This window comes from Oncorhynchus keta, chromosome 5, assembly GCF_023373465.1.
Source record: "Oncorhynchus keta strain PuntledgeMale-10-30-2019 chromosome 5, Oket_V2, whole genome shotgun sequence".
Taxonomy (NCBI): Eukaryota; Metazoa; Chordata; class Actinopteri; order Salmoniformes; family Salmonidae; genus Oncorhynchus; species Oncorhynchus keta.
Window position 1 is genome coordinate 29,358,372 of NC_068425.1, and position 23,371 is coordinate 29,381,742.

The 23,371-nt window shown below is 42.0% G+C and overlaps 1 protein-coding gene across 4 annotated transcripts in view; it reads left to right on the forward strand.

Annotated features, from left to right (window-relative positions):
* The window catches only part of LOC118371197 (lipopolysaccharide-induced tumor necrosis factor-alpha factor homolog), a 78,914-nt gene that overhangs the window by 53,208 nt on the left and 2,335 nt on the right, over positions 1-23,371 (forward strand). For 2 of the 4 annotated variants that reach the window (XM_052519434.1, XM_052519435.1), the window contains exons 1-3: positions 7,229-7,383; positions 20,368-20,564; positions 21,992-22,060. In XM_052519434.1, coding sequence (XP_052375394.1) covers positions 20,384-20,564; positions 21,992-22,060 — 250 coding nt within the window. In that variant the 5' untranslated portion in view covers positions 7,229-7,383; positions 20,368-20,383. Of the gene's footprint in view, positions 1-7,228; positions 7,384-20,352; positions 20,565-21,991; positions 22,061-23,371 lie in introns of those variants that run through there. The other 2 variants (XM_052519436.1, XM_052519437.1) reach the window with 2 other exon arrangements.

Below are 23,371 nucleotides of genomic sequence, written 5' to 3' on the forward strand. Positions count from 1 at the left end.
CTGTCTCTCTGTCTCTTTGTCTCTCTCTCTTTTCCTTTCCCCCTCCCCTCTCCCCACTCTGTCTCTGTCTCTCTGTCTCTTTGTCTCTCTCTCTTTCCTTTCCCCCCTCCCCTCTCCCCACTCTGTCTCTCTGTCTCTCTCTCTCTCTCTTTTTCCTTTCCCCCCCCTCTCCCCCACTCTGTCTTGTCTCTCTCTCTTTCCTTTTCCCCCTCCCCCCTCCCCCTGTCTGTCTCTGTCTCTTTGTCTCTCTCTCTTTTCCTTCCCCCTCCCCTCTCCCCACTCTGTCTCTGTCTCTCTGTCTCTTTGTCTCTCTCTCATGTTGGTTGAGTTATTCAGGCCTCCATGTGAAACAGTGACAGGGTTCACTTACATGTCAACTGTTTGTCTGTTAGCTTCACTAAACAGAGGTCAAATACCACTTAGTCACAAACAACATCATTAGGTATCTGCTTAATGTTCCCCCCAGAACACATGTTGGAGGAAATGAATTCCAAGCAGTGGGTCTCTTCCCTGTACAGCTCAGGGTGGAACATCTGAAGCTGAACCACATGTATAATATTGGAAAAAAGTTCATTTCACTTTAACGTGTTATCCCCTGGGATGTACTCAGTGCATATTTCCCCCCCATTGAATCAAATCAAATCAAAATCCCTTACAGACTTAGTGAACAATGCCATTGTTGTTGTGTGTGTGTGTTTGATTTCGAAGCCTAACTGTACACATGCATGTGTTAATTTCAGAGCGGTTACACAATGCATGTGTTTAAAATAAATTGTGGCTGACCTGTGCTTCTAACCCCTTCGACTGTGTGTGTGTGTGTGTGTGTGTGTGTGTGTGTGTGTGTGTGTGTGTGTGTGTGTGTGTGTGTGTGTGTGTGTGTGTGTGTGTGTGTGTGTGTGTGTGTGTGTGTGTGTGTGTGTGTGTGTGTGTGTGTGTGTGTGTGTGTGTGCGCGTGCATTGTTTCTGAAATTGTCCGATAGAAATTCTTGTTCGCCACTGATGATTACAGCCTAGATCAGCGAGAGGCAGGCAAGAGTGTGCAAGGCGATATTGAATGTGTCACTGTCTGTCACCATGATTACAAAAATTGTTCTCTCGACGTTGTAAACTTTCATTCAGAGGCTAGTTTGTAGCAACCTCATGATGGATATAGGGACCATTTGAGTATCATGTAGTAGCCTTAACCTATCGATGTTACATTGAGCTGTGTGAATGGAATATGAATGACAGTTATCCAATACGCTGAAAAAAATAAGACCAGGATCATCTTAAATGGCACCGACCGCCACTGTCGTGTAGAGAACAGAAATGTGTATTTTTGCGTAGTTACAACCCAACTCCTGAGAAACAATGGAGGCATGCACACACACACACACACACACACACACACACACACACACACACACACACACACACACACACACACACACACACACACACACACACACACACACACACACACCACCATGACCAACAACAACATGTCATCATAATCAATATTTTATCTATAAAAACTGTGTCTTGATCCTCTGTTGTCCCTCTGATCTCAAATCAGATCAATACTTATATGGTTAATAATACCATGTTGTATTATTAACCATATAAATGGTTGCACAACAACACTATCCAGTCCACTGTCATGTGAGAGGTCCATGTTACCGTGATGCAATGTTGACTTATTATGGTAATGATACTTTATTAAGATAAGATCACTTTATTGTTCAATTGCACACAAGGTCCAACAGAAATGTGAGTTCTTCTTTTAACCCAACATCCGAAAGACACCCATACATACACATACACTAACAGGTTTAGGAGAGGTGTGGGGGATGTCTTTCTCAAGGGCACAACAGCTGGCAATGGCATCTAGGATTTGATACCAGCATCCCTCCGTTTGCCAGTTCACTTCCTGCCAGATTAAGGTATTATTCAATTGTAAGTATTGGTCATTTGTCAACACTCTTGACTCCTACTGATGATTTGTTAGAATGAGAAATGACAATGTTACTGACCTTTACTCATCCTGCCCGCATCTGATTGACTCAGGCTCTTTTGGCAGTCCTGTGACTGGCCATTCTCAACACGTCACTACAAAAAACTTCCAATCATTACTTTTTTTGAATCGCCAATTTCTGTCTCAGATGAATGCTGCCCTCTGCTGCATATAGTATGATACTGTCACGACTACTTCAAACAATCTGGAGAAAGCCTATCTATCTCAAAGGAAAAGTGTGTCTGGGAAGGCTACTGAGAAATGTTACCTACTTTGTATGGATAAACAACTCCACTACTCAACTAGTATGGAAACATCTACTTCATGCAGGTCTGCTCTATCCAGCCTGTAATGATTTCCATGTTCAGCTCTAAATCAAATCAAATCAAATCAAATCTAATTTTATTTGTCACATACACATGGTTAGCAGATGTTAATGCGAGTGTAGCGAAATGCTTGTACTTCTAGTTCCGACAATGCAGTGATAACCAACAAGTAATCTAACTAACAATTCCAAAACTACTGTCTTATACACAGTGTAAGGGGATAAGGAATATATATGTACATAAGGATATATGAATGAGTGATGGTACAGAGCAGCATACAGTAGATGGTATCGAGTACAGTATATACATATGAGATGAGTATGTAGACAAAGTAAACAAAGTGGCATAGTTAAAGTGGCTAGTGATACATGTATTACATAAGGATGCAGTCGATGATGTAGAGTACAGTATATACGTATGCATATGAGATGAATAATGTAGGGTAAGTAACATTATATAAGGTAGCATTGTTTAAAGTGGCTAGTGATATATTTACATCATTTCCCATCAATTCCCATTATTAAAGTGGCTGGAGTTGGGTCAGTGTCAATGACAGTGTGTTGGCAGCAGCCACTCAATGTTAGTGGTGGCTGTTTAACAGTCTGATGGCCTTGAGATAGAAGCTGTTTTTCAGTCTCTGGGACCCAGCTTTGATGCACCTGTACTGACCTCGCCTTCTGGATGATAGCGGGGTGAACAGGCAGTAGTTCGGGTGGTTGATGTCCTTGATGATCTTTATGGCCTTCCTGTAACATCGGGTGGTGTAGGTGTCCTGGAGGGCAGGTAGTTTGCCCCCGGTGATGCCTTGTGCAGACCTCACTACCCTTTGGAGAGCCTTACGGTTGAGGGCGGAGCAGTTGCCGTACCAGGCGGTGATACAGCCCGCCAGGATGCTGTCGATTGTGCATCTGTAGAAGTTTGTGAGTGCTTTTGGTGACAAGCCGAATTTCTTCAGCCTCCTGAGGTTGAAGAGGCGCTGCTGCGCCTTCTTCACGACGCTGTCAGTGTGAGTGGACCAATTCAGTTTGTCTGTGATGTGTATGCCGAGGAACTTAAAACTTGCTACCCTCTCCACTACTGTTCCATCGATGTGGATAGGGGGGTGTTCCCTCTGCTGTTTCCTGAAGTCCACAATCATCTCCTTAGTTAGAGGGCCCTCACCTCCTCCCTGTAGGCCGTCTCGTCGTTGTTGGTAATCAAGCCTACCACTGTTGTGTCGTCCGCAAACTTGATGATTGAGTTGGAGGCGTGCGTGGCCACGCAGTCGTGGGTGAACAGGGAGTACAGGAGAGGGCTCAGAACGCACCCTTGTGGGGCCCCCGTGTTGAGGATCAGCGGGGAGGAGATGTTGTTGCCTACCCTCACCACCTGGGGGCGGCCCGTCAGGAAGTCCAGTACCCAGTTGCACAGGGCGGGGTCGAGACCCAGGGTCTCGAGCTTGATGACGAGCTTGGAGGGTACTATGGTGTTGAATGCCGAGCTGTAGTCGATGAACAGCATTCTCACATAGGAATTCCTCTTGTCCAGGTGGGTTAGGGCAGTGTGGAGTGTGGTTGAGATTGCATCTTCTGTTGACCTATTTGGGCGCTAAGCAAATTGGAGTGGGTCTAGGGTGTCAGGTAGGGTGGAGGTGATATGGTCCTTGACTAGTCTCTCAAAGCACTTCATGATGACGTAAGTGAGTGCTACGGGGCGCTAGTCGTTTAGCTCAGTTACCTTAGCTTTCTTGGGAACAGGAACAATGGTGGCCCTCTTGAAGCATGTGGGAACAGCAGACTGGTATAGGGATTGATTGAATATGTCCGTAAACACACCGGCCAGCTGGTCTGCACATGCTCTGAGGGCGCAGCTGGGGATGCCGTCTGGGCCTGCAGCCTTGCGAGGTTTAACACGTTTAAATGTCTTACTCACCTCGGCTGCAGTGAAGGAGAGACCGCATGTTTTCGTTGCAGGCCGTGTCAGTGGCACTGTATTGTCCTCAAAGCGGGCAAAAAAGTTATTTAGTCTGCCTGGGAGCAAGACATCCTGGTCCGTGACTGGGCTGGGTTTCTTCTTGTAGTCCGTGATTGACTGTAGACCCTGCCACATGCCTCTTGTGTCTGAGCCATTGAATTGAGATTACACTTTGTCTCTGTATTGACGCTTAGCTTGTTTAATAGCCTTGCGGAGGGAATAGCTGCATTGTTTATACCTCTAGGTTTCCATGTTCAGCTCTAGGTTGAGCAGGTAGTGTGAAGTAGAGCAGGCCAGACTCTAGTGGATGACATAATTATGCATATTTGAAATGGTCAAAATATGGCATCCTGGTTTATTTGACTTCCGTAGCAATTTACTATCATCTACTAGGGGCAACGCAAGCACCTATTACCAGCTAGCGGGCCTCGTTACAGATCTACGGCTCAGAGGATGTTGGGTTCAATCCCAGTGCTAGTGCTAGGGTATAGAGTTTTAAATGTTTTAGCATATGCCTATTTATTTCTGCAACAACACACTCACTCATCACAAATGGTAAGCAAGCTAGTTACAGTGACTCCTATAGACATGATTGACATCAGGAAAAGAGGGTAGGCTATCAGCTGATCGTTGATATTGATGATTGATTTAAATCTGCTAGTTAGCGAGCTCAATACTTTTTTTTTTACTGATTGTGATTCATCTTCAATGCTCTTAAATAATAACTTCATCATATAGCCATGATATATGGCTGGCCATATAGAGAGAGGTTTGTGAGGATATTTTAGTATAGGGTGGTTAGCTGGAGTCTAGACTACCTGTGTTCAGTGCTTCATTTGTACCAGAATGCATAAAAACATCCCCTTTATAATAAAGCATTGCATGCATATCAGTGCATTTGCATAGTGGCATAGAGCAGAACAGTAGAGGCGCATACAGAAGTTAGGGAACATAGGGAACATTTTTATTAGCATAGGGTCCGGGAGAAAATGGGCCTTTAATAAACACATTTGATGCAATTATATGTCCTTTTACATGACTGGAGGCTGAGCAAAATCTTTTTTTCAGCACAAATGATGGAAATGACAGGCTACTTTGACGCTGACAATCTGAGAATCTAAGTTCAATAAAAACAACCTTGTCTTGAATCAATCAATAGCTCAGGCCTCTGTCTGTGGAGACTCACATATGAGGAGGAAATTATAGTCCTAAAAAATCTTTCCAGTATCACTGACTCAGATGCTCAGATCACTCTCTGGCGATGGCAGATGAGCTCATTCCAAAAGCATATCGCTCCTGTACACAGCTCGTCTCATAGACTAGAAGTAAATAGCAAATGTAAATCCAGGACACTGAAATTAGTATGATATGTTACATTTGGTATGGTTAAATAAGATAGAAGGTCCCACAACAACACCTGTGCATTTTGGACTTCTAACCACTTTTAAACTTTGTTTTAGCTACAGAAGTGTATCATTGGATTGATAAATATCTGTGCATGTGCTTAACAGAAAGGGTAGTCATTTTTCACATGTAATACACAGCAATGGGAAGTTTCCATACAAGTTGAGTAGTAGCAAAAAAATACAGGAAATTCAATGAGCAGCCCAACCCTAATTTTGACCTATGCACATCAATAGCAGTACCAGGTCCAGTAAGCTGAGTTTGCGGTAAAAGCCCTGTGCAATATCTCACATTTAGGGTTAGGCTGTTCATTCATGTTTTTCTCCTATTTCCATGCCATGGGATCATGTTAGATTGTGTTGAAGTGAATGAAATGAACTCTATTTGGAAAAAAACAAATCATGGGGAAGAGCCCCCTAGGCCAGAACCCCCCTAACCCACCCCCCACATCTCCAATCAAAGTTATTCCCCTGTCTGTCACCATGTGCTGTGCCTAATGTTCATAATGTGGAGTCATACACAGGCAGAGAATACAAATATTAACAGATGCATGTTTTCCATTGTGTGCTACTATTTTGTCCAGGTCTGTCTTGTAAAACAGGTTTCTACTCTCAATGTGACTAAACTGGTCAAATAAAGGTTCAAAGATGTCATAAGGTGAATGCACCAATTTGTAAGTCGCTCTGGATAAGAGCGTCTGCTAAATGACTTAAATGTAAAATGTAAAGAGAGACTATTAAATCAAATTCACCATCCAGGAAGTTCAAATTACAACAGGTTGTGGAAATATTCATTTTATACTAATTTGTTTCTAGAAGTAATATCTAGAATATGTCCAATATTTCTCAGACCTCTCATAGTAAATTAATTGGCTATTGATCAGCTGTTTTCTTGATGTTTCCACTCCTTCTCACAGTAAGATTTTCCCCTATTGACTAAAATAGGTGGTGCGTTTTTATAACTATTTAATACAGCTGATATTTCCATCTATTCTTACAATTATGTCATATAGACTATAGTCCATGATATTTCATGCCCAGTGTTAACTGTAGGATTAAGCTATGAGCACACTGAACCCTTTGTAAATAGCACCCTAAACAATGCATGCGTTGGTGTGTGACCACTGAAAGGTTGAGGTCAGGCATCACATGAGTTTGTGAAGGGCGTGGATTCTCCTGAAAGCTAATGACGGAACAGTCAGCCCAAACTGCTTTGAAATACAATCAATTTTTCAAACACAATCATTATTTTTATGAATGTCTTACTCCCTCGCTCTCCTCTGTTTCCATTTCTCTCTCTCAATCTCTCTCCCCCTCCCATCGTGCCCTCCCTCTCTCTTCATCTGTTTCTCTTTCACTGAAACTGTATTGGAGCAGGCTCTTTTGTTTGCATGTTATTGTGGAACTCTTTCATTCCTTCAACCTACATTGGTATTTCAACACTTTCCTTTGATTGCAACCGCTTGAACAGCATCACAAAACACAGCAGGTCCCAATGCTAACGTAAGGTCAGAGTTTCAATTTCCCGTAATATCAGAAACTGTAGGAGGTCTTGGGAAGTTTGCTTTTACTCCTCCCTCTCATACACTCTCCTCCTCCCACCAATTCTTTTTCGCTCTTAAATCAAAGGTACCTCAGTCTTTCTTTTCTCCCAGGACCGGATAGTTCCAGGCCATCAGCCCAGTCGTTCACCCCAGGAATCCTTCAGGTATTTGGGCCAGGGATTAGAGATTCTCCCTTTAGGAGACCATGGACTGGGGGGGATAAGGAGGAGAGGAGTATTACGCTCTGCAGTATGCGACGCCGTTCAGGTCACGGTCGTCTTGGTTATTTGACGCGTGAAATAGTCTTATTTGATTGACCAAATAGTGTTATTTGATGTGTTCATTTTAACACACAAGACCTGAACGGCCTCTCATACTGTAGTAGAGGTTTGGGGTTAAGAGCTAGCCTAAAGCCTGGGATACAGACCGTCACTTGTAAATGTTTGTCGTCTAATTCATCTTGTATGGAGCCTACACATGTAGGATCTTAATTTGATCACCCTCTTGTTGGAGAACTTAAACGTTCGTAATTTCCACTTTGAAAAGTATCAACCCCTACAAAACGTCAATGTAATTATAATCTACATAATAGTTCACATTTCCTGTTGCTGCAGGATATTTTCCCTGCTGTAGCAAACTGGTCAAATTAAGATCCAACATCTGTATTTTAACCTGTTTTCTACAGCAGTATTTGTGTTATAGGAGAGATTTATGTTGGTCTGTCCTCTGTTAAATAGTATTATTATGAGAAGAGAGGAGAAGATGTTAAAATTACTGTGTTAGTTACAGTTAGTCGTGAGGAAATCCTTGTTAGGGTGTGGCACTACTTGTGTATTTACTCTGAGTAGGAGCCAACTCAGGGTAGAGTGCACAGGAGGTTGGTGGCACCTTAATTGGGGAGGATGGCTCGTGGTAATGGCTGGAGCGGAATGAGTGTAATGGTATAAAAACAAAATATCAAACACAAGGTTTACATGTGTTTGATGCCATTCCATTCACTCCGTTCCAGACATTATTATGAGCCGTCCTCCCGTCATCAGCCTCCACTGGTAGAGTTTAAACACTGACACACAACCTCATACACACTGTATGTTTACTGTATAGACTCAACTTAATATAGCTTGAATATACAGTTACAGTAAGCAATTTCATACTATAGAAAAACACAACCATACTAACAGCTTTACTGTACAATACAGATACACTACTTCAGAATGCAGATGTATTATTCACTACAATACAGATACACTACTTCAGAATGCAGATGTATTATTCACTACAATACAGATACACTACTTCAGAATGCAGATGTATTATTCACTACAATACAGATGTATTATTCACTACAATACAGATGTATTATTCACTACAATACAGATGCACTACTTCAGAATGCAGATGTATTATTCACTACAATACAGATACACTACTTCGTCCAAGTACACCATTTAGATAATGTGAAAGCTTTAGTAGGCTATCCAGAGGCTTTATCAAATCAATAAGAGGAGAGATGGAGGGAAACGGGGAAGTCCACTGTCTCAAGGCAACATTTACAACATTACTCCTTCTTAATGGGTTTATACAGCAGCCAGATAACATATAGCTTGCCTCAATTTCCAAGCTTAGTTATAAGCCGAGTGATGAACAGGATGTGGGAGTATTAACATATAGCAGGGTTTCTTTATCCTGGTTCTGGGGACCAACAGAGGTGCACATATTTGTTCTTGCCCATCACTAACACCACCTGATTCAGCCAGTAAAATGCTTGATATTAAGTTGATTTGTTTAAACAGGTGGGTTAGTAATGATCTTATAGTAGTACAGACTAATGAACAGTGGTGGTTCTAGGTTGTATGGCTCCCTGGGTGAACCCCACCTTCAGGGTAGACAACGTGCGGGGGCACCGGTTAGTCGGGCTAATTTAAGGTAGTATGTACATGAATGTATAGTTTAAGTGAATATGCATATATGATAAAAAGAGAGTAGCAGCAGCGTAAAAGAGGGGATGGCTGGACACAATGCAAATAGTCTGGGTAGCCATTTGATTACATGTTCAGGAGTCTTATGGCTTGGGGGTAAAAGCTGTTGAGAAGCCTTTTAGTCCTAGACTGGCGCTCCAGTTCCTCTTGCCAGGCGGAAGTAGAGAGAACAGTCTATGGCTTGGGTCTTTGACAATGTTTAGAGCCTTCCACTGACACCGCCTGATGTAGAGGTCCTGGATGGCAGGTAGCTTAGCCCTAGTGATGAACTGAGCCGTACGCACTACCCTCTAGTGCCTTGCGGTCGGAGGCCGAGCAGGTGCCGTACCAGGCAGTGATGCAACCAGTCAAGATGCTCTCGATGTTGCAGCTGTAGAACCTTTTGAGGTTCTGAGGACTCATGTCAAATCTTTTGAGGGATAGGTTGTTATTCTGGCACCACCTGGCCAGGTCTCTGACCTTCTCCCTTTCGGCTGTCTCATCGTTGTCGGTGATCAGGCCTACCACTGTTATGTCGTCTGCAAACTTAATGATGGTGTTGGAGTCGTGCCTGGCCATGCAGTCGTGGTTGAACAGGAGTACAGGAGGGGACTGAGCATGCACCCTGAGGGGCTCCAGTGTTGGGGATCAGTGTGGCAAATGTGTTGCTACCTACTCTTACCACCTGGGGGCGGTCCGTCAGGAAGTCCAGGATCCAGTTGCAGAGGGAGATGTTTAGTCCCAGGATCCTTAGCTTAGTGATGAGTTTTGAGGGTACTATGGTGTTGAACACCATAGTACAGCTGTAATCAGCTGTAATCAATGAATAGCATTTTCACGTAGGTGTTCCTTTTGTCCAGGTGGGAAAGGGCAGTGTGAAGTGCAATGGAGATTGCATCATCTGTGGATCTGTTGGGTGGTATGAAAATTGGAGTGGGTCTATGGTTTCTGGGATGATTGTGTTGATGTGAGCAATTACCAGCCTTTCAATGCACTTCATGGCTACGGACATGAATGCTCGGGTCTGTAGTCATTTAGGCAAGTTGCCTTAGTGTTCTTGGGAACAGGGACTATGGTGGTCTCCTTGAAACATGTTGGTATGACTCAATCAGGGATATGTTGAAAATGTCAGTGAAGACACCTACCAGTTGGTCAGCACATGCTCGGGGTACACGTCCTGGTAATCAGTTTGAATGTTGACCTGCTTAAAGGTCTTACTCACGTCGGCTACGGAGAGCATGATCACACAGTCGTCCGGAACATCTAATGCTCTCATGCATGCCTCAGTGTTGCTAGCCTCGACGCGAGCGTAGAAGTGATTTAGCTCATCTGGTAGGCTCATGTCACTGCGCAGCTCGCGGCTGTGCTTCCCTTTGTAGTCTGTAATAGTTTGCAAGCCCTGCCACATAAGACGAGCATCAGAGCTGGTGTAGTATGATTCAATCTTAGCCCTGTATTGGCACTTTGCCTGTTTGATAGTTCGTCTGAGGGCATGGCAGGATTTCTTATACGCTTCTTGTTAGAGTCCCGCATCTTGAAAGCGGCAGTTCTACCCTTTAGCTCAGTGCGAATGTTGCCTGTAATCCATGGCTTTTGGTTGGGGTATGTACGTACAGTCACTTTGGGGATGACGTCCTCGATGCACTTATTGATAAAGCCAGTGACTGATGTGGTGTACTCCTCCATGCCATTGGAAGAATCCTGGAACATGTTCCAGTCTGTGATAGCAAAACAGTCCTATAGTATAGCATCTGCTTCATCTGACCACTTTTTATAGACCGAGTCACTGGTGCTTCCTGCTTGATTTTTGCTTGTAAGCAGAAATCGGGGGGGGGGATAGAATTGTGGTTAGATTTACCAAATGGAGGGTGAGGGAGAGCTTTTTACGTGTCTCTGTGTGTGGAGTACATGTGATCTAGAGTTATTTTCCCTCTGGTTGCACATTTAACATGTTGATAGAAATGAGGTAAAACTGATTTAAGTTTTCCTGCATTAAAGTCCCCAGCCACCAGGAGTGCCGCCTCTGAGTGAGCAGTTTCCTGTTTGCTTATTTCCTTATACAGCTGACTGAGTGCAGTCTTAGTGCTAGCATCTGTCATTGGTGGTAAATAAACAGCCACGAAAAGTATAGATGGCAAATAGTGTCTTACTGTGTCTTACAAATAGTGTGCTGTTCTTACAAATAGTGTGCTGTTCTATCTACCGGTGCAACGTATATCCCGCTAGCTGAATATCCATGTCATCATTCAGTCACGATTCCATGAATCATAAGATAACATTTTTGATGTCCCGTTGTTAGGATATTGATGATCGTACCTCGTCTAATTTATTGTCCAATGATTGTACGTTGGCAAGTAATATTGACGGTAGCGGAAGCTTTCCCACTCGCCTTCTGCGGATCCTTACGAGGCACCCTGCCCTGTGACCTCTGTACCTGCATCTCTTGCTCTTGCCAATAACGGGATGTTGACCTTGTCGGGTGTTTGAAGAATGTCCTCTGCGTCCTGCTTGTTGACGGAAAAAAAAATTTGTCTAATCTGAGGTGAGTGATCGCTGTCCTGATATCCAGAAGCTATTTTCTGCATTAAGATACGGTGACAGAACATTTATGTACAAAATAAGTTACAAATAACGCAAAAAGAAAACCACATAGCGCAATTGGTTAGGTGCTCATAAAACTGCGGCCATTTACTCTGTGCCATTTTTTTAGATGAGGGACAATGGTCGCATCTGTTTCTCTCCATGCTTTGAGTTAAGTCTCTTCTGGGACCCCCTTAACAACCCCAATGTGTTATTGTCTGAAGTGTTTCATTGGTTAGACCAGATAATAGGGAACTAACTCACATTTCAGTTCCACAATTCAAGATCCCCAGTCTAGAAAAGTACAAGATCCCCAGTCTAGAAAAGTACAAGAAGTTTTTGTGAAATCTGTGACATTTATCACCACTCAACAACACCATAAGACTGTTTGTCCACTGAGCTAAAGCTTGGGCTTCAAAGACAGATGGTCATAGGATAGTCACACGCTAATGAGAGATGAGGAAAAACAGTTTTCCACTTCCTCCTTAGTATTCTACAGCAATTGACCACATTGTTTCACATTCACTTTTTCTTTTAAGAAAAATGATAGAATAAGAGTTTTGTAGGAGTAGCTATAGGTAAACAAACACATGCTTTTTGTGAAGTTGTCATGGCAACCCACGGGAAGTGTGGTAGGAAGAAAAAGGAGATGGAAATAAGTATGGTAGGTATAGAAACTCTGACCAGGTGCTTAATACAACATAATAATATAATGCAACACAACAACATAACATTGTGACAATAACAAGGAAAGCCAAAGTGCCAAAGCTTGGGCCTAAAGTAAGCTGTAAGAGATCATACAAAATATTTTCTCAGGACTCTTTTGTTGAAGATGTAAAACATTTATGTTGATCTGATGCGTATGGGGAAGTGAATCCAGATGCAGAACTGGAAGTATTTGTAAAATGATTTATGCAAATTGTTGATGTGTAAGAAATCCAACTGTGAGCACTGTAGAGCCCCTGAATTGTTGATGTGTAAGAAATCAACTGTGAGAACTGTAGAGCCCCTGAATTGATGATGCATTGAACAATTGTATGGTTCAAAGACTGATTTTGTGCAAAGAACTGAAGATGTGTAAAAATTTATGTTGAACTGTAGAGCCCCTGAATTGATGTGTAAGAAATCAACTGATCTGATGCAACTGGGAGAAATGTGAATCCAGATGCAACAAAAATGGAATTTGTAAAATTGATGTTAAGAAATCAACTGTGAAACTGTATTGAATTGATGTGTAAGAAATCAACTGTGAGAACTGTAGACCCTGAATTGATGATGTGTAAGAAATCAACTGTGAGAACTGTAGAGCCCCTGAATTGTGATGGTTCAAAGAACTGTGAGCCCCTGAATTGATGTGTAAGAAATCAACTGAGAACTGTAGAGTCCCTGAATTGATGTGTAAGAAATCAACTGTGAGAACTGTAGAGCCCCTGAATTGATGATGCATTGAACAATTGTATGGTTCAAAGACGTGATTCTAAAGAGCTGCTCAGGTTATTGGTTGACATACTGTCAATTGAGAAATGTTGTGACTAAGCCTAACAAAAATAATAAATTATATTACCAAACCAAGATAAATGACATAAAACACAATGGAAAAATACTTTGGAGTACCTAAACTGATAACATGTGCTGAAAACCCAATGAATCTCCATTGTTCATTGAAGTTGATGGGTCATTTACAACTAAACCTTTTGGTGTTGCCATCATTTCAATGACTCTCACTAGTGAAGTGGAACATCTCAGAAGGGAAATGACAACACTGAACAGGGAACTGTCATATTTTTGTATAAAATATCTAATAATGAAATGGAAGGGTTATTGTTTTGAATTTGGTCAAGTTAGTGTGGGAGAGGTGGAAAAACTACTGTTATCCATCACTAATGATAAACCACCAGGTAAAGACAATCTTGATGGGAAACTATTGAGAATGGTAGCGGACTGGATTGTCACCACTATCTGCTATATCTTTAACCAAAGCCTACAGGAGTGTGTGTCCACAGGTGTGGAAGGAAGTTACATGAATTCCATTTCCTAAAAATAGTCAAATACCCTTTGCTGGCTCTAACAGCCGCCCAATCAGTTTGCTGCCTGTTCTTAGTAAACTGATGGAGAGAATTGTGTTTAACCAAATACAATGCTGTTTTTCAGAGTTAACTACTGATTTTCAGCATGTATATAGAGAAGGGCACTCAACTTGTACTGCACTGACTTAGGGGACAGGTGATTGGTTAAAATAGATTATAATAGTTGGAGCTGTAGTGTTAGATTTCAATGCAGCTTATCATGTTATTGATCATAAATTGGTATTGAAGAAACTCACTTGCTTTGGCTTTACATCACCTGCCATCACATTGTTGGAGAGTTATTTATCCAATAGAACCCAATGAAAACTGTTCTAACATCAGACATGTACAATGTGATGTCCCTCTGGGCAGTTGCCTTGGGCCATCACTTTTCTCTATTTTTACCAATGAATTGCTACTGGTCTTACACAAAGCTAGAATGACTGTATGTGGATGATTATACACTATATGTCAGCACCCAAAGCCAGGGAGCTCACTGAAAGTCTAAATAAGGAGTTAGTCAATATCAGAATGAGTGATTAATAATAAACTGTACTAGTTGTTAAGGCTCTGGTCTCATCTTGATTACTGTCCGGTAATATGGTCAAGTTCAGAAAAGACCTAGCAAAGCTATAGCTGGCTCAAAGCATAACAGCACGCCTTGCCCTTAACTGCACACATACCTAACATCAACCAGATGCATTCCAGTCTTTCCTGGTTAAGGGGTGGATGAGAGATGAACTGCTTCTTAGTTTTTATTTGACTTTATCATTTTTTTCCTTAAATGAATAATCTAATCTCTGCTCAGGCAGTAGCAGTCAGCCAGCGAGGCCATCTAAAGTTATGTGGTCCCTATACAGTACTGTCTTTACTAATACTATTTAGCTACCCTGCCTATGTAGAGTGCCTTCTGAAAGTATTCAGTCCGCTTTACTTTTTCCACATTTTGTTATGTTACAGCCTTAATCTAAAATTTAATAAATTGTTTTTTTCTCATCAATCTACACATAATACTCCATGACAAAGCTATTTTTTTTAAATGTTTGATAATTTATTAAAAATAGAAAACTGAAATATCACATTTACATAAGTATTCAGACCCTTTACTCAGTACTTTGTTGAAGCACCTTTGGCAGCGACTACAGCATTGAGTCTTCTTGGGTATGACGCTACAAGCATGGCACACCTGTATTTGGAATTTCTCCAATTTCTCTCTGCAGATCCTCTCAAGCTCTGTCAAGTTGGATGGGGAGCGTCACTGCACACCTATTTTCAGGTCTCTCCAGAGATGTTCGATCGGGTTGAAGTCTGGGCTCTGGCTGGGCCACTCAAGGACATTCAGAGACTTGTCCTGAAGCCACTCCTGCATTGTCTTGGCTGTGTGCTTAGGGTCATTGTTCTGTTGGAAGGTGAACCTTTGCCCCAGTCTGAGGTCCTGAGCGCTCTTCAGCAGGTTTTCATTAAGGATCTCTGTACTTTTCTCTGTTCATCTTTCCCTCAATCCTGACTATTCTCCCAGTCCCTGCAGCTGACAAACATCCCCACAGCATGATTCTGCCAACACCATGATTCACCATACGGATGGTGTCAGGTTTCCTCCAGACATGACGCTTGGCATTCAGGCCAAAGAGTTCAATCTTGGTTTCATCAGACCAGAGAATCTTGTTTCTCATGGTCTGGTAGTCTTTAGGTGCCTTTTGGCAAACCCCAAGTTGGCTGTCATGTGCCTTTTGCTGAGGGGCTTCCGTCTGGCAACTATACCATAAAGGCCAGATTGGTGGAGTGCTGCAGAGATGGTTGTCCTTCTGGAAGTTTCTCCCATCTCCACAGAGGAACTCTGTGAGCTCCTTAAGCAAGGCCCTTCTCCCTGGATTGCTCAGTTTGGCCGGGCGGCCAGTTCTAGGAGGAGTCTTGGTGTTTCTACAGCTACATTGCTTGCTGTTTGGGGTTTTAGGCTGGGTTTCTGTACAGCACTTTGAGATATCAGCTGATGTACGAAGGGCTATATAAATACATTTGATTTGATTTGTTTCCAAACTTCTTCAATTTAAAAATGATGGGGGCCACTGTGTTCTTGGGGACCTTCAATGCTGCAGAACATTTTTGGTACCCGTCCGCAGATCTGTGTCTCAACAAGCCATGAATTCCTTTGAATTCATGGCTTGGTTTTTGCTCTGACATGCAATATCAACTGTGGGTCCTTATATAGACAGGTGTGTGCCTTTCCAAATAATGTCCAAACAATTGAATTTACCACAGGTGGACTCTAATCAAGTTGTAGAAACATCTCAAGAATGATCAATGGAAACAGGATGCACCTGAGCTCAATTTTGAGTCTCATAGCAAAGGGTCTGAATACCTATGTAAATAAGTTGTTTCTGTTTTTTATTTTGAATACATTTGCAAACATAAAAAATAAAAATAAATGTTTTCGCTTTGTCATTATGGTGTATTGTGCGTAGATTTCTGAGGAATAACACTGTAAAGTAACAAAATGTTGAGAAAGGGGTCTGAATAGTTTCTGAAGGCATTATATGCTGCAGAGCTGTTTGACATCAATCATTTTACTCGTTTGTCAAAGTAGATAAGGTATACTTTTTCACAAACTGTCTCTGTCCCTGTCGTACATTCCTCATTGATGTGGTCTGTGTGCATCAAACCTAATTTAGCAGGCTTAAAAGAGTATCCATCCAGAGATATGCATACAATGATGATGCCCTAACAATGAGAGTATTTTCCCAAAGCCAGTAAGGCAGGTGAAAGGTTTAGGTCCAAAATAAGCCCATAGAAACTCACTTGGCTTATTTTGGACAGATTTTGGCGAGAGTGAAACCTCTTGCTTCGTCTCTTCCTCTCTGATCTGTCTTTGAGCTAAAAAAAAAAAAAAAAAAACTGCGCAATTATGATCATTGCAGTTACCACATTTCTGCACTGTATTACTTTGAATATTTGCTTAATAAAAACTCCCTTCAGCCCAGCATCCCACATGATTCTTAACTTGATTTCTCTTGTTAATTATTTAATTTCTCTCTAGAGAAATGACATGTTCGCTCACAAAAAAATAACTAAATTGAACCAACTTCGGTCAATTAGTTGTTTAACTAATGATTAGTTATTAAAAATAAAATGTTGGTTAATCACTCAGCAAACCTACAGGACATGCCACCAGGGGTCTCTTCACAGTCCCCAAGTCCAACATGAATTCACGGCAACGCACAGTATTATTCAGAGCCATGATCGATCCATCTCCAATTACTAAAGCAAAAAGCTAAATACCTTTTTTAAAAACATATGGAACGGCAGGGACTGTATGTGGACACGCACACAAACACACACAGACGCACTCTTAAAACACACAACATTTTTTAGTTGCATTGTTTGTATTATGCTTTAGTTGTTTGTATATCATTGTATTTTAAATTTGTATCACTGTCCTTGTCAAACCAATACATTTTTCCACCAACTTTAGCATCCCTCCAACTTTGTTTCACCTTTTCTCTATGTCTGAAAAGTGTAGCCGGTATCAAAGCCTTTTATTTCCGCGAACTGGCCTAGTCATGATTGTGGTAAAGTTCTACCTATGGTTTAGTATGAAATGTAGCCGTAATGCTGAGGCGGCATTGGCATGCACTACACTCTTGATAACCTCTTGAGACTTGGGGGGCAGTATTTTGATGTTTGATGAAAAACGTACCCGAATGAAACTGCCTATTTGTCAGGCCCAGAAGCTAGAATATGCATATAATTGGCAGATAGAAAACACTCAAGTTTCCAAAACAGTCAAAATATTGTCTGTGAGTATAACAGAACTGATATTGCAGGTGAAAACCTGAGGAAAATCCAACTAGGAAGTGCTGTTATTTTGAAACCTCTCTGTTCCATTGCATGCCTTCCCTCCATTTAAAGGGATATCAACCAGATTCCTTTGCCTATGGCTTCCACATGGTGTGAACAGTCTTTAGACATAGTTTCAGGCTTTCATTCTGAAAAATGAGAGGGAATGATCACATCGCGTCAGTGCATAGCTGGGTGTCCCCAGAGTTTTGCATGCACCACCAGCTTGGAGCAGACCTTTTCTCTCTCTCTCTCTCTCTCTCTCTCTCTTATTGAAAAAGCTAAAGTCCGGTTGAAATATTATCGATTATTTATTGTAAAAACAACCTGAGGATTGATTATAAAAAACGTTTGACATGTTTCTACGAACTTTACGGATACTATTTGGAATTTTCGTCTGCCCGTCGTGACCTGCACGAGCCTGTGGATTACTGAACAAAACGTGCCAACCAAATTGAGTTTTTTGGATATAAAAATAATCTTTATGGAACAAAACTAACATTTATTGTGTAACTGGGAGTCTCGTGAGTGCAAACATCCGAAGATCATCGGATGATCTTAAGCGATTCGTTTTATTGCTTTTCTGACTTTTGTGACCAATCTACTTTGCTGTTTTAATGTTTTGTCTGCCGAGAGAGCTGTCCTAACAAACGCTTGGATAGCTTTCGCTGTAAAGGTTTTTTGAAATCTTACACGCCAGTTGGATTAACAAGCTCAGCTGTGTTTTGGTATATTGCACATGTGATTTCATGAAAATTAAATATTTTTAGTAATTTAATTTGAATTTGGCGCTCTGCGATTCAGCAGATATTGACAAATGATCCCGCTAAAGGGATGGGTGTGCCAAGATTTAAGGTCTTGATGGTTGCTAGGCAGTGGTCATTACTACTATCGTCCTTTCTGAACTTTGCGAGACATGTCACTTCATCCATCTTCGCAAAGCCCACCACCATATGCACTGTTTCTTAATAACCACAACTGGATGGATCCATCAAGAATTACTTTGGGAATGAATATCACTGAATGACCAAAATATTTGAATAAAAGTAGGCTAATGCAATTGAAGGCATCAAATTGTTGCTTACTGAATCTCCCAAAGTCATCCAATTGTTATAATACATTTTATTGAAGCAATAGCCTGCTGCGTGTGGCCAACAACTTCAGTGCTGTTTCAGGTTGCTCTGAGACAAGTGGGAACTGGTCTTAATAATTAAATGAATGTCAGATGTATTTCCTTTTCACTGAGGCTCCGTTTGGATATTGGTTATAGGCCACAGCTAGGTTGTAGAAGTGTTAGCTACGTTGAGGTGAGTACTGCTCATGATCATCTGGTCAGGTTGGCTAATTTATTGCCCATGATCAGAACATTTTGCCAACATGTGAATGTAGCTTAAATAGATGATTTTCCTCTTCAGTCGCTTAGTAGCCTAGACCTACTACTGACAAAAAACCTTTGACTTGTCTTCATCAATGTGATTTTATTTCACTGAATCTCTGTGTGTATATTTGGTTCATTCTCTGGCTGGGCAAATAAGTGAAGGTGGTATAGCTTATCTATTTGTTTTCTTATCTATCTGATCTTTAATTACTTGTTACTTTTATTCCTTATTTTTATCTGTATTTTTTAAAACTGTATTGTTGGTTAGGGGCTCGTAAGTAAGCATTTCACTGTAAGGTTGTATTCGGCGCATGTGACTAATACGATTTGATTATCACTGATCAGAACCATTTGGCATGCAATAATGTAGCCTAAATTAAGTGCATGATTTTGCTCGATCTCGTATAGACAACTCCAAAAACCTGCAGAGGTTGAAAAAGAGATGAAATGTGGATATATGACAGTGGTTCCACATGTTCCCGTGATGGAAAAATATTATTTGTATTTTATTCCGTTATATTCCATTTTATATTCTTAGCCTACTATAATATATATATATATATATATTAGTTGTTGACAGTGGTCAGGGTAAGTGTGTTTAACAAACAATAACCTTTGATTTCATGTAGCCTGTAGGCTCAAAATAAATTATTTTTATTAATCTTATAATGTTTCATAGGACTTCTTAAACATTGTCAGATTTATTTTTATTTACTTTTTCTCCCTTTTCTCCCCGATTTCGTGGTATCCAATTAGTAGTTACAGTATTTTCTCATCGCTGCAACTCTCGTACAGACTCGGGAGAGGCGAAGGTCGAGAGCCCTGCATCCTCCGAAACACAACCCAACCAAGCCGCACTGCTTCTTGACACAATGCCCATTTAACCCGGAAGCCAACCGCACCAATGTGTCGGAGGAAACACCGTACACCTGGCGACCATGTCAGTGTGCACTGTGGCCGGTCCGCCACAGGAGTCACTAGTGCGCAAAGGGACAAGGACATCCCTGCCAGTCAAACCCTCCCCTAATCCAGACGACGGTGGGCTAATTGTACGCCACCCCATGGGTCTCCCGGTCTCAGCCGGCTGCGACAGAGCCTGGTCTCAAACCCAGGATCTCTAGTGGCACAGCTAGCACTGCGATGCAGTGCCTTAGACCACTGCACCACTCAGGAGGCCCTTTTTTCTTTCTGTAGGGTATCAGTGTGTCAGAGTTTTTTTACTATTCATGTTTTTGTTTTATTGTGGACCCCAGGAAGAGTAGCTGATGCTTCTGCAAAAGCTAATGGGGATACAAATAAATAAACACAACACAACAGTTTCCCTCATTGCAGGTAGAGATCAGTCGAGATGGAGAAAGGTTATCCCGGGGATGGTACTTCCGCCCCTCACCCAGAACCTCCCATGAACTATGGGGGGATAGCCACGGGCCAGGGCCCCCAGCCAGGCTTGTACCCCCAGCCCCCAGGCGGATACCCTGCCTCCCCTGGTCCTCCACAACCAGGGTTCCAGCCTGGTCCCTACCAGGGAGGTGAGTGTCTACTGGTTCATATTGTACTTTAGAAGGCTGGATTTACTGTATATTCTGTGTATGAGAACCAAGCATTTTCACATGAGTTTTTGTAACAAAAAAATACCTCTTAGAATGTTTTTCTTCTTCGCCATTATCAACTCCATCTTAAAGACGACAGGACACACAACAAACTCGTCTAAAATACACATGTGGGTCTATGGAGATGAACTGAACATTCTCTGCCCCTTGTGGCAACTACTGTAGATATGATACAATCAGCCCAAGCCAAGTGAGAACACACAACAACAAACAGCTTGATTGGCGGTTGTCTGTCTCTGTCTGTCTGTCTGTCTGTCTGTCTGTCCTGCTCTTTGGCTACACTGGTGGAGAATGGAGGCATTGGAAAGTACCCTATTTCTTCAGTTCTCCCAAACCATTCAAGCACTTATAAAGTATGAACATACTGTTTCAAAAGTTCTGTGTTCTTTCCCCTCCTTTGAATCATTTTGATTGTGTTGTGGATTACAGCACAGAAAACACTTACCTCCTTCAAGTACTATTTTACAACACCACTTTGGAAGCACTCCCCTTCAATGTCAATAATGTGTGGTGCCAGATATGTGTGGAAAAACAGTCAAACACCTACGCACACAATAAACCCTGACCATTTATATGTAGCTATGCACATTCTAGTAATTTATCACAGTACATGCTCTTATCCAGACATATGTAAACAAGTTCTTATCAAGGGAAGAACATGGGGTGGAACCCATTGAACTGGAAATGGGGTGGAACCCATTGGATGGGGGGTGGAACCCATTGGAACTGGGGTGGAACCCATTGGGAAATGGGGTGGAACCCATTGGAACTGGAAATGGGGTGGAACCCATTGGAACTGGAAATGGGGTGGAACCCATTGGAACTGGAAATGGGGTGGAACCCATTGGAACTGGAAATGGGGTGGAACCCATTGGAACTGGAAATGGGGTGGAACCCATTGGCACTGGAAATGGGGTGGAACCCATTGGAACTGGAAATGGGGTGGAACCCATTGGAACTGGAAATGACTTTCACTGGGGGTGAATTTAGTTGATGATATGGTGCAACTATCTGAATCAGTTTGCCCCCTGACCCCCCTTTGTGGGTTAACCCAGTTAAAATGATAGTTCAGCAATGTTACATATTTAGAACATGTTTTCCTTACCTTGAAAGGAGTCTGAGCAAAGCAACCTTCAACAGACTGCTTTCCAGGTAAGAAACAACATCTAAATAAATGCAAACCGCTATGTAAAACTGTAAAACTCCCTTAAATGTAAAACTCCCTTTAATCAAGTCCATTTCCACCACTAGGTACAATCTTATTCCACAGTACGTGGTGGTATAGTAATAACATGTTCATTGCATTGTGACCACATTGTGATTGGGATCTTACTCTCCTATTCAAGGTCCCCAAGCAGGTGTGTACACACCTCCACCACAGTACACCTCTGGACCAGGTGGACCGGTGCCAGTCGGTGAGTTGATACTTCCACTTCCACCACACACAGAGTGATGTACAGCTAAACTTGTGGGGACACAAAATTCAGTCCCATTAAAAATCCTATTTTCCCTAACCCTAACCCCAAACGTAACCCTAGCTATTAACCCTGACCCTAAAACTAACGCTAGCGCCTAACCCTAAACCTAATTCTTATCCTAACACTAATTCTAACATGAACACTAAAACCCCCTTGTGACCTGACTAGAATTATGGCCCCGGAATTGACCCAAACTGCCAATCTCCAACAATGGCTGTACATAGTTCAGACTGAAACAGTATCGTTTTGTCCGGTTGCCCGCCACAGCGCATTCATATGACACTCTAACACTCTAACACTGATGTTATTGTGCTGTGCCAGAGAGGTGCCAGCCAATCATGGTTGATTTCATTTGGAGGCACTCTAAAATGTGTAACAGACTGGTGGGAATGAATGGTCTCTGATGCTGGATCAGCTTTCCTTCCTCAGCTCTCAGGCAGACTCGACTAGCATTGGTCCCAGATGTGCAATCTACAACGCCATTGCTGTAATTGTCACAATGAGCACAAACAGGTCTGCGACCAAGTTAATATTCTACATTAAACTGGTTCAAAGGAAATAACCTCATCTGCTGTGGAGAACTGTTTAGCAGAACAAAACGATGCCTGAGTAAATATTTAGTCTTTAGAAAGGGAAGGTTATTTGATTCTCTTTGGGCTTCTATTCCGGAAGTGCAATTCAACTGTGTTTGTGTGTGTGCACGTGCACGTGCGCATGTGTGTAGAAAGTGTATAAAGCGCAGTTGTACTCAGCAGACCACCAGGTGTCAGCATTGACTTTCACATATTTATTTCTGTCGTTCTAGATAAGGGAAATTTAAGTTGTATTCATGATCCACTAAACAGTTCCTTTTACATTACTCTTCAATTACGCTACAATCCGTGTCACATCGGTGCCCCTTTTAAAGTTGTAAAGAAGGATGGACGGAAAGTGAGAGAGACAAATGACATGGGAAGAGGCAAGAAAAGAAAGATGGACAGAAGAAGAAAAACAAAAGATTGGGAAATGTTAGGAAAAATAATAATGAAAAAATGGAACTTGGTGGGGAACTTGGTGGGGAACTTGGTGGGGAACTTGGTGGGGAACTTGGTGGGGAACTTGGTTACCTTGACTCTCCTTAGTGACCCATGTAATAATGTCTCCTAACCTTGTCTCTCTCTCTCGTTCTCCTCAGTGACAAATGCAATAATGTCTCCTAACCTTGTCTCTCTCTCGTTCTCCTCAGTGACAAATGCAATAATGTCTCCT